Here is a 12,788-nt window from a genome sequence, read left to right on the forward strand (position 1 = left end):
GGAGGTGTGTTTTGGGTCATTGTCCTGTTGGGAAAAAAATGACAGTGCAAACCAGATGGGATGGTGTATCGCTGCAGAATGCTGTGGTTGCCATGCTGGTTAAGCGTGCCTTGAATTCTAAATAAATCACTGACAGGATCACCAGCGAAGCACACTCCCACCACCTCCTCCATGTTTCACGGTGGGAACCACACATGCAGAAATCATCCATTTATCTACTCTGCTTCTCACAAAGACGTTGGAACCAAGAATCTCACATTTGGACTCATCAGACAGATTTCCACAGGTCTAATGTCCATTGCTCATTTTTCTTGGCCCAAGCAAGTCTCTTCTTCTTATTGGTGTCCTTTAGTAGTGGTTTCTTTGCAGCAATTCGACCATGAAGACCTGATTCACGTAGTTGCCTCTGAACAGTTGATGTTGAGATGTCTGTTACTTGAACTCTGTGAAGCATTTATTTGGACTGCAATCTGATGTGCAGTTAACTCTGGATCTTCCTTTCCTGTGGTGGTCCTAATGAGAGCCAGTTTCATCATAGCGATTGATGGTTTTTGCAACTGCACTTGAAGAAACCGTCAAAGTCCTTGAAATGTTCCGTATTGACTGACCTTGTTTTAAAGTAATGATGATGTCATTTGTCTTTGCTTATTTGAGCTGTTCTTGCCATAATATCTTCTGTGTACCACACCTACCTTGTCACAGCACAACTGATTGGCTCAAACACATTAAGGAAAGAAATTACACAAACGAACTTAACAAGGCACACCTGTTAATTGAAATGCATTCCAAGTGACTACATCATGAAGCTGGTTGAGAGAATGCCAAGAGTGTGCAAAGCTGTGATCAAGGCAAATGGTGACGACTTTGAAGAATCTCAAATATAAATAATGTTTTGATTTGTTTAACACTTTTTTTTGGTAACTTGTCTAAATTTGTTATTTAATAGTTTGTCTACCCTATTATTCTACAATGTATAAAATAGTAAAATAAATTAAAAACCTGGAATGAGAAGGTGTGTCCAAACTTTTGACTGGTACTGTACATGTCAGCAAACACAGCTAATGAAGTAACTGAAACCTTTAACAAGAAGTTGCAGTCAGTTTCAGACTGGATGGCAAGTAATAAACTGGTCCTGAACGTCTCTAAGAATAAAACATATAGATTCAATGGTTGTAAAGATCAGAAGAGGTCTGTCCATAGTGAAGAGATGCTCTGCTTTTTTGATACCCCACTCCAAAAAGGAAGTCCTGCGGGCTCTAGTTTTGTCTTCTCGATAATAGTCAAGTCATGTGATCAAGTGCTGCGAAGAAAGACATTCTTAAGCTGCAGATGGCCCAGAACAGGTCTCTCTCGTCTAAGAGTTGAGGAGCGACTGACTGCATCACTACTTTTTATAAGAAACATTAATGTTGTCACACCTGCGCCCACTCCCTCTCCTGCAGACAGGCTGCCCATCATTACGCACACCTGTTACCATCATTACAGGCATCAGCACTCCATTGGACTCACCTGGACTCCTTCACTTTGTTGATTGCCCCATCCATATCTGTCTATTTCTCAGTTTGTTCCCAGTGTCAGCATTAATGTAGTTTTGTTTCCCGTCCAGACGCTGTCCGTGTTTTGTTGCATGTTCGTTATTTATTAAATGTTCACTCCCTGTACTTGATTCCCATCTCCCAGCTCCTGTCCTCACAAATGTATTGACAATTCCAAATTGTTTGCAAGTCAACTTGCACACAGCTCTGACACACAAACTTAACTGACCAGACATGCCACCAGGGGTCTTTTCAGTCCCTAAATCCAGAAAAAATGATATTATATAGAGCCATTATTGCATGGAACTCCCATCTCATTATGCTCAAATGAACAGCAAACCTGGTTTAAAAAAACTGATGAAGCAACACCAACATTTTTCCACTATTTAACCTAGATTGTGTGCGTGTGTATGTATTATATATTATGTCCTGAGCTGTTCTTGTTTATTGATGTTTTGTGTAGACCCCAAGAAAAGTAGCTGCTGCTTTCACAACCGCTAATGGGGATCCTAATAAAATACTAAATTCCATATACAGCGCAACCCTCAATCTTCAAACTACAGAGTATCTCCCCAAACCGTTCTCAGCGCCATCGTCCATGTCTCCACTTGTGTGTGTGGTATGTAAATGTGTATCTCATCACATCTGACATGGACAGAGAGTTGTGAGAAACATTAACAAATAAAGTGGAAAAACAGGCAATTTAATATTTTGTTTCTAGTTCTGTAAACGTGATTATTAAAACGGATCATAATAATCAGTAACAAATAAATACTGGCTCAAAGAGATTAATGGTTGACGTCACCAGAGTGACTAGACAACTGATTATTGTATGACTTCCTATCACGTTTGACCTTTATGCACCTTTCTACAGTGTGCCATTACTGTCAAATACCAATAGCAGTTATTGACCACAGTTTCAAGTGTCATTGAATGACAAATATCAAGTTTAGGAAGACAGAGGTTTATTAACCAGACTTTTTTCCCCCTCTGATTGATAGAACGGATAGGTTGAACTGGAGCTTTGTGAAAGGTTTTCTGTCTGATTTACCTCCAATCTGTGGATTTACCAAAATCTCTAATACAGGTTTACAGTATATTACATTATATGTCTAATACAGGATTATGTTCCCCTCTGCGTCAGTCAGGCGGCAGGACAAGCCGTTTCATTTAGAAGTCAACAGTATTGTCGGCCTGTTATATATGGTTAAGGCTATGTCTAAACCTGTTTTTGTATAATGGTGACTTGCAGAGTAATAAATTATCTGGTCTATCAGCCATCACACCTTTTGTAAATGTATACGTTGCTCCTCCTACGCCTGGGCACCCAGCCAAGCACCATGACACAGCAGAATCTACAGCCAGCTACCTAGCGCTAGTGTGTGTGCCTACGTGTGTAATCCTCTGTGAATCATTGATGAAAACACAACTCCCCTGGCAGATTTCACTAGCCACTACAGCTTATGATGGGATGTGAGAGTGACTGTATATAAGGAGCAATTCAGATGACCCTGCCGCTATAGGGACTACACCTGGACTAGAATCACATGACTTTCTCTGGGAGAAACCTTGTCTCAGAGCGAAACGTATTTGACTCAAATCCCTGCCACTCCATTTAACATGATATGATACTTCACGTTAGGTTACATTTCATTGGCCTACCAATGTAATAGCAGTTGTACAATAGCATACAATTCATATATTATCCTACGTCTTGATCGTACCAGTTTGCTTTGAGTCGTTTAGTAAGGTATATTCTGTTCGACTGCTTTAGTGTGATATTACCACCGACTGCTTTAGTGTGATATATTACATTCGACAACTCGTGGATGCCATTTTTATGTCTCTGTGTCCAGTACAAAGGAAGTTAGAGGTAGTTTGCAATATTATGTTCGACAGCTTTAATATTATATTCGACTGCTTTATTATGATTTATTATGTTCGTCAGCTTTAGTATGATAAATTACATTCAACATATGGATAACATTTGTATGTCTCTGTGTCCAGTATGAAGGACGTTAGAGGTAGTTTTGCGAGCCAATGAGTTAGCACAATGACTGGAAGTCTATGGGTATCTGCTAGACTTGCTGTCATTGTGCTAATACTAGTTAGCAATTGCACTAGCGTTAGTTAGCAACTTCCTTCAAACTGCACCCAGAGACAAACATTTTATCCATGAGTTCATCCGACTCTGGAGAAGTAGCTAAAGGGCCTCTGATTAAAAATCAGTAAGTATCCCTTGAAAGTATCCCTTTCAAATCTATCTTCAAATTTTATTGGTCACATGCGCCGAATACAACAGGTGTAGTAGACCATACCATGAAATGCTTACTTACAAGCTCTTAACCAACAACACAGTTCAAGAAATGAAGTTAAGAAAATATCTACTAAATAAACAAAAGTACAATTTTTTTAATAAGAAGTAACACAAAATAACGAGGCTATATACAGGGGGTACCGAGTCAATGTGCGGGGGTACAGGTTAGTCGAGGTCATTTGTACATGTAGATAAGGGTAAAGTGACTATGCTTAGATAATAAACAACGAGTAGCAGCAGTGTAAAAACAAAGGGGGAGGGGGGGGGGGTCAATGTAAAAAGTCCGGATGGCCATTTGATTAATTGGCTTGGGGGTAGAAGCTGTTAAGCAGCCTTTTAGACCTAGACTTGGCGCTCTAGTACCTTTTGCCATGCGGTAGCAGAGGGAACTGTCTATGACTTGGGTGACTGGAGTTTTAGACAATTTTTTGGGCCTTCCTCTGATACGCCTATTATTTAGGTCCAGGATGGCAGGACGCTACCCTCTGAAGTGCCTTACGGTCGGATGAAGATCAGTTGCCATACAATAGTGAAAGTGAACAGGTGGTCATGGGTCAGATGACAGAAGAATGGAGGACACTGAAGCAGAAATTCCTTTAACCACAAAGTGGTATATTTACTGGGTAGTTTGTCTGTGCTGCATCACAAAAGGAAACAAAATAACATGTATCCAATCAAATTCATAATCACAAAATCAAATCATTCTCATGAATAACATGAGGTAACATGAGGTAATTCAGTTCAAAAACAATTCAATATGAAACATGATTGAGTAACTTAGGAGCATAAACAATCATGATAATGCAAAGAAATCGATCAATTATTCAATCTATAATATCAGTGTGATATCAAAATTACGTTTCATATTTCATACTTTCAGGTTTGTCTAAATATGTACGTCATTTCATAACAATTTAACCAGATATCAATGGCATAATTGGCCTGTGATGATCTATAGGGCCTTGATCATTGTCCATTGACATAACACAATAGATTTGAAGTGTGCTCTCTAAGCCTCGTTCTGCTGTAATAACTACAAAATAGCCTCCCAACACTCTACTCTGCAAATTGGATGCAGTCTATCAAAGTGGCATCCATTTTGTCACCAAAGCTCCATATACAACCCACCACGGTGACCTGTACGCTCTCGTTGGCTGGTCCTCGCTGCATATTCATCGCCAAACCCACTGGCTCCAGGTCATCTAAGTCTTTGCTAGGTAAAGCTCTGCCTTATCTCAGCTCACTGGTCTCCATAGCAACACCCACCCACAGCAAGCGCTCCAGCAGGTATATTTCACTGGTCATCCCCAAAGCAAACACCACCTTTGGTGCCTTTCCTTCCAGTTCTCTGCTGCCAATGAAAAAAAATCACTAAAGTTGAGGATTTATAATCACCCTCAATAACTTTAAGCATCAGCTTAAAGATCGCTGCAGCTGAACACAGCCCATCTGTAAATAGCCCATTCAATCAACTACCTACCTCTTCCCATATTTGTTTTTCTGCTCTTTTGCACACCAGTATTTCTACTTACACATCCTAATCTGCACATCTATCACTCGTGTTAATTGCTAAATTGTAATTACTTAGCCACTATTGGCCTATTGATTGCCTTACCTCCTTCATTTACACACACTATACAGATTTTTCTATTGTGTTATTGACTGTATATTTGTTTATCCCACGTGTAACTGTGCTTTTGTCGCATTGATTTGCTTTATCTTGGCCAGGTCGCAGTTGTAAATGAGAACTTGTTCTCAACTTGCCTACCTATTTAAATAAAATATTAACTGATAACTGATGGCCCGCTCTCCCGATCTCAACAGATAGTACAGATGAAAGATTCAGTGGAGTTACGTTGATTTGTGGACGCACAGAATGTCTGGATTAGACGGAGTTGGGGAATAGAAAGCAGCGAGGTCAGGCGGTGGCCATTTCCTCCTTTTAATGAGTTGAGATCTGACAGACATTTCCACCTGACCTAATTAAAGCACTCTGGGCCAGCTGCGCAAGTGGCCATCAAATATAGGGTGATTCCACCAACTTCATGAGCCTTTTCTACAAACAGCATTCTCACATAGGTGTGTTCCTCATTGCTACCGACGAGTGCTATGGGGCGGTAGTCATTTAGGCAGGTTACCGTCGCTTTCTTGGGCACAGGGACTATGGTTGTAACTTGCCAGTTGGTCCGTGCATGCTCTGAGTACACGTCCTGGTAATCTGTCTGACCCTGCGGCCTTGTGAATGTTGATACGTTTAAAATCGCTTAAGGATCCGCCCATTTTTTTCAATTTTCACCTAAAATGATATACCCAAATAGCTCTGTAGCTCAGGACCTGACGCAAGGATATGCATATTCTTGATACCAATTGAAAGGAAATACTTTGACATTTGTGAAATTAATGTATAAAAATATAACACATTAGATCTGGTAAAAGATACATTTTTTTGTACCATCTTTGAAATTCAAGAGAAAGGCCATAATTAATTCCATAATTAATTCATCTAGCCTGGGTGCAATTTAGACTTTGGCCACTAGATGGCAGCAGGGTATGTGTAAAGTTTTAGACTGATCCAATGAACTATTGCATATCTATTCAAAATGTTGTATCAAGACTGCCCAAATGTTTCTCATTTGTTTATTCATACATTTTCAAGTTCATAATTGTGCACTCTCCTCAAACAATAGCATGGTATTCTTTCACTGTAATAGCTAATGTAAATTGGACAATACAGTTAGATTAAAAGTTTTGCTCACATCAGCTACGGAGAGCAGGATCACACAGTCATCCAGAACAGCTAGTGCTCTCATGAATGATTCAATGTTGCTTGCCTTGACGCGAGCACAAAGGCATTTAGCTCATCTGGTAGCTCTGGGTGGCTGGGTTTCCCTTTGTACTCTGTAATAGTTTGCAAGCCCTGCCACATCCGACGAGCATTAGAGCCGGTGTAGTAGGATACAATCTTAGTCCTGTATTGACGTTTTGCCTGTTTGATGGTTCATCGGAGGGCATAGCAGGATTTCTTATAAGCTATCGGATTAGTGTCCCGCTCCTTGAAAGCAGCAGCTCTGTTCCCATTATAGCTTTTAGCTCGATGCAGATGTTGCCTGTAATCCATGGCTTCTGGTTGGGATATGTACGCACGGTCACTGTGGGGATGACGTTGTCGATGTACTTATTGATGAAGCCGGTGACAGAGGTGGTATATTCCGCAATTCCATTGGATGAGTCCTGGAACCTATTCCAGTCTGTGCTAGCAAAACAGTCCTGTAGCTTAGCATCCACTTCATCTGATCACTTCCATATTGAGCGAGTCACTGGTACTTCCTGCTTTACTTTTTTCTTGTTAAGCAGGAATCAGGAGGATACAATTATGGTCAGACTTGCCAAATGGAGGGCGGGGGAGAGCTTTGTATGCGTGTGTGTGTGTGTAGTAAAGGTGGTCTAGAGTTTTTTTTTCCTGGTTGCACATGTGACATGCTAGAAGAAATTAGGCAAAACGGACTTAAGTTTACCTGCATTAAAGTCCCGGCCACTAGGAGGAGCACTGCTTCTGGATAAGTATTTGCTTATGGCCTTATACAGCGTGTTACGTGCTGTCTTAGCACCAGCATCGGTTTGTGGTGGTAAATAGACAGCTATGAAAAATATAGAAAACTCTTGGTATATAGTGTGGTCTACAGCCTTGGGGTACTCTACCTCAGGCGAGCAATACCTTGAGACTTATTTAATATTAGACATTGCGCACCAGCTGTTATTGGCAAAGTCGTAGCTGTTCTGTTCTGTCGATGCACGTAAAACCCAGCCAGGTCTATATTATCCTTGTTGTCGTTCAGCCACGACTCAGTGAAACATAAGATATTACAGTGTCCCGTTGGGTAGGATGATCTCGAACAGAGATCATCCAGTTTATTTTCCAGTGATTGCACGTTGGCCAATAGAACGGATGGTAGAGATGGGTAACACACTCGCCAATTAATTCTCACAAGACACCTCGATCTCCACCCCCTGTATTTCCGTCTTTTCTTCATGCGAATAACTGGGATTTGGGCCTGGTCTCGGAAGCAGTATATCCTTTGCGTCCGACTCATTAAATAACAGATCTTCATCCAGTTGGAGGCGAGTAATCGCTGTTCTGATATCCAAAAGTTATTCATAAAAGAGACAGTAGCAGCAACATTATGTACAAAATAAGTTACAAACTATGTGAAAAAACAAACAAAATAGCAAAGTCTGTTAGGAGCCAGTCCCTCTGGCGCCATTATATTTTAAGGTGCAGGGTTAGCTAACAAGTAGCAAGTAGTTGCAAAGTTCCTAATTAGCCAAAATGCTAAAGTTGTCCGTGATGAGATTTGAACACGCACGTTTGTGTTATACGCCTACCTATCTACCCCGACCAACTCCCCCTCCTTTAGTTTTTAACTTTTTACTAACTCATGATCATAGTGTTTCTTGGTAGTGTTAAACAAATCTACTTTGAACCACATATGTGAAGGTCTATACTTTTGTTTATGTCATAAAAAAGAAAACACCTTGTCAAATATAGAGTTGAAGTCCCAATAATACACTTTACATGCATCACAGAAGATTGAAAAATAAAAGCGTTTGACAAAACGCAGGTTTTTTTAAACAATGTCGACAACAATCTACTGCATCTTGCCTATGCCGCTCTGTACCATCACATCATATATCATATATCATATATATCATATATCTTTATGTACATATTCTTTATCCCCTTATACACACAAGTGTAAGACAGTAGTTTTGGAATTGTTAGTTAGATTACTTGTTGGTTATTACTGCATTGTCGGAACTAGAAGCACAAGCATTTCGCTACACTCGCATTAACATCTGCTAACCATGTGTATGTGACAAATAAAATTTGATTTGATTTGATTGGATTTGAAGTAACCTAACATATCATACTAAATGGCATGGATTTTTGTAAAATATGATCTCTACCCGGCACAGCCAGAATAGGACTGGCCACCCCACAGAGCCTGGTTCCTCTCTAGTTTTCTTCCTAGGTTCCGGTCTTTCTAGGGAGTTTTTCCTAGCCACTGTGCTTCGACATCTACATTGCTTGCTGTTTGGGGTTTTAGGCTGGGTTTCTGTATAAGCACTTTGTGACATCTGCTGATGTAAAAAAGGGCTTTATAAATACATATGTTTTTGTACATTTACCCCTTTTTCTCCGCAATTTCATGATATCCAATTGGTAGTTAGTCTTGTCCCATCGCTGCAACTGCCGTACGAGAGCCACGAGTTCTCCGGAATACGACCCTGCCAAGCCGCACTGCTTATGACACACTGCTCGCTTAACCTGGCAGCCAGACACACCAACGTGTCAGAGGAAACGCCGTACAATTGGCATCCGGGAGTCAGCTTGCAGGCACCCAGCCCGCTACAAGGAGTCGCTAGAGAGCGATGGGACAAGGAAATCCCGGCCAAACCCTCCCCTAACCCAGACGACGCTGGGCCAATTGTATGCTGCCTCATGGGTTTCCCGGTCATGGCTGGCTGTGATACAGCCTGGGATCAGGGTCTGTAGTGACACCTCAAGCACTGCGATGCAGTGCCTTAGACCACTGCGCCACTCGGAAGGCCCCTTTATAAATACATTTGACTGATTGATTGTAATGTTGGTTCTTACCATTGTGAGACATGCCCACCACCAGGCACTTCTGAAAGCGACAGTACTGACACTTGTTGCGGCTCTTCTTGTGGATGCGACAGTGCAGGTCACAGTGGTCATAAACCAGCTTCAACCGGATGGTCCGACGGAAGAACCCCTGAACATAGAGACACACAGGTTTTATTAGAGAAGGGAGAAACATAAGAAAATATTCATTGTAAATGGGCACAACTTGACAATTTGTCTGTTTTTTCTCTTGATGGTTCTACACCTTGGTCTAAGCAGTAGGAAGCAGGTTATTCAGTTGTGATGACCCTCCCACTCCGTCTGCCGAATTCTCTCTCTTTGCGCTTGTTTTCCTTATTAGGATGCCGGTGGGTGGAACCGGGAGGGTCGTCAGCGACATGGGATACACCTGGGCTGGGTGTGTCCCAGGATAAATACACCTCTTCCCCATTCATTGAAGAGACTCTCTCCAAGCAGACACACTGATAGTGTGGTTGTGGCATTTTTGTGGCCATTTCGTTCGTTTGCTTTGGCAACTTTCAACACCCCTCATTATCACATTTATGCACGCAAACACTCACTTACACTACTGACTACACACACCATTGTTAATTGTATTTAGTTTACTTCAGTTAATAAATATATTTTGTTATTCCTTATCTCCACGTTGTCTCCTTTTTTTGTTAATTAAGAACTTCGAGCCGGTTCGTGACAGTCAACCATTTTATCTGTTGTTGATTATGAAGATATTATTTATCAAAGTGCAGCTACTAAAACTCTTAAACATTTGGATGCCATCTACCATAGTGCCCTATGTTTTGTTATAGGTGACAGTTTTGATACGCATCACTGCATCCTGTTTCAAAAAGTTGTCTGGACTTTGCTCATAGATTTCTACATCACTCTTTGTTTACAAGGCCCTACTTCATAAACTTCCATCTTATCTAACTTTGCTTTTGAAGTATAGACACCGGAGTTGCCTAACCTGTTCACAGGATTGGTTTACTTGAGGATCCTAGGGTCTCAACCGAGCTAGGTAAATCTGCTTTTAGTTTTAATGCACCATATTATTACTGTAACAAGATTCAAAATACATTTCATCTTAATGTTCTGGTGCCATTCGGGCAATTTAACCCCTTCAAGACAAGTAAAGACAGTAGTAAAGACATCTCTCCAAACCTCTCATATCAGATCTTCCCTATAAATAGAACTGTTGAACATTGGCCACTGACCACTTCTTGTTGTGTGGAGCAAGTTTTGAATGTAGTGAGCTCCATCAACAATTTGTAGCTAGCTCCCCTCTCTCCCCTTTGTCTGTGCCCCAAATGTGTAATTCACACTGCGACCTGTGAAAGGTGATGGGGTCGCTTGCCCAGTTAACCATGTAATGGGCCTAGCTAGCTAACTAGCTACCACAAAACATGGTACAAAAATGATTGGGCACAGACGACAGTACAAAGGGCAAGAAGGTAGAGACAATACATCATGCGAAGGAGCCATAACTGTAAGTAAGAGTGTCCATGATTGTGTCTTTGAATGAAGAGTTGTGGATAAAACTGTCTATTTTGAGTGTTTGCTGCAGCGAACTGAAAAAATGAGCGACCCAGGGATGTGTGTGGTTTGGGGACCTTTAACAGAGTGTGACTGGCAGAATGGGTGTTGTACGTGGAGGATAAGGGCTGCAGTAGATATCTCAGATAGGGGGGAGTGAGGCCTAAGGGTTTTATAAATAAGCGTCAACCAGTGGGTCTTGCGACGGGTATACAGAAATGACCAGTTTACAGAGGAGTATAGAGTGCAGTGATGTGTCCTATAAGGAGCATTGGTGGCAAATCTGATGGCCGGATGGTAAAGAACATCTAGCCGCTCGAGAGCACCCTGCCAATCAATAAATTACGTTTCATAATCTAACATGGGTAGAATGGTTATCTGAATCAGGGTTAGTTTGGCAGCTGGGGTGAAAGAGGAGAGATTACGATAGAGGAAACCAAGTCTCGATTTAACCTTAGCCTACAGCTTTGAAATGTGCTGAGAGAAGGACAGCGTAACATCGAGTTATACTCCCACGTACTTGTATGAATTGACACAATTCAGCTAAATCAAACTGCAAATGTAACAAGCATTTTTCTTTTAAATTTACTCAGCTGTGTAGTGCTACGGCGAAAATGAAATACCAGGATCAGGAAACATTGGTCTAGAGCTAGGACTACTACAGGACCAGGAAACACTGCTCTAGGGCTAGGACTACTACAGGACCAGGAAACACTGCCCTAGGGGTAGCACTACTACAGGACCAGGAAACACTGCTCTAGAGCTAGGACTAATACACGACCAGGAAACACTGCTCTAGATCAAGGACTACTACAAGGAACAGTAAAGACTGCTCTGGAGCTAGGACTACTACATGACCAGGATCAGAAAACACTGCTCTAGAGCTAGGACTACTACAGAACCTGGAAAAACTGCTATAGAGCTAGGACTACTACAGGACCAGGATCATGACACACTGCACTAGAGCTAGGACTACTACAGGACCAAGATACACTGCTCTAGGGCTAGGACTACTACAGGACCAGGATACACTGCTCTAGAGCTAGGACTACAACAGGACCAGCAAATACTGCTCTAGGGCTAGGACAACTACAGGAACAGGACACACTGCTCTAGAGCTAGGACTACTACAGGACAAGGAAACACTGTTCTAGGGCTAGGACTACTACAGGACCAGGAAACACTGCTCTAGAGGTAAGACTACTACAGGACCAGGAAACACTACTCTAGGGCTAGGACTACTACATTTCCAGGAAACACTGCTCTAGAGCTAGAACTACTACAGGACCAGGACCAGGAAACCCTGCTCTAGAGCTAGGACTACTACAGGACCAGGAAACACTGCTCTGGAGCTAGGACTACTATAGGACCAGGATCAGGCAACACTGCCCTAGGGCTAGGACTAGTACAGGACCAGGAAACACTGCTCTAGGAATAGGACTACTACAGGACCAGGAAAAACTGCTCTAGAGCTAGGACTACTGCAGGACCAATGAATGGGTGTGGTGCCAAGACTGTAATTATTCAAGCCCTGGACGAAACTGTGCGATTGTACCCTTGAGCAATGCCCTCCAGCCAGGGATGTTGCACTGCAGGGTATTTGGAGAAGCATAAGACACATTTCCGTTCTAACCAATGGACAATATAGTATCTATTCTCTCCATGGTCCTGTCTCAAGAATACTCTTCGCACATCTCTATAGCCACACCACTGTTGCCTCTACTGCACAAGTATTCCATGT

At 41.9% G+C, this 12,788-nt stretch overlaps 1 protein-coding gene across 3 annotated transcripts in view; it reads right to left on the minus strand.

Annotated features, from left to right (window-relative positions):
* The window catches only part of pparg (peroxisome proliferator-activated receptor gamma), a 146,672-nt gene that overhangs the window by 88,302 nt on the left and 45,582 nt on the right, over positions 1–12,788 (minus strand). For all 3 annotated transcript variants that reach the window (XM_042306115.1, XM_042306113.1, XM_042306114.1), the window contains exon 4: positions 9,509–9,647. In XM_042306115.1, the coding sequence (XP_042162049.1) occupies positions 9,509–9,647 (139 nt within the window). The remainder of the gene's footprint in view (positions 1–9,508; positions 9,648–12,788) is intronic.

Source organism: Oncorhynchus tshawytscha, linkage group LG25 (assembly GCF_018296145.1).
Source record: "Oncorhynchus tshawytscha isolate Ot180627B linkage group LG25, Otsh_v2.0, whole genome shotgun sequence".
NCBI classification, from domain to species: domain Eukaryota; kingdom Metazoa; phylum Chordata; class Actinopteri; order Salmoniformes; family Salmonidae; genus Oncorhynchus; species Oncorhynchus tshawytscha.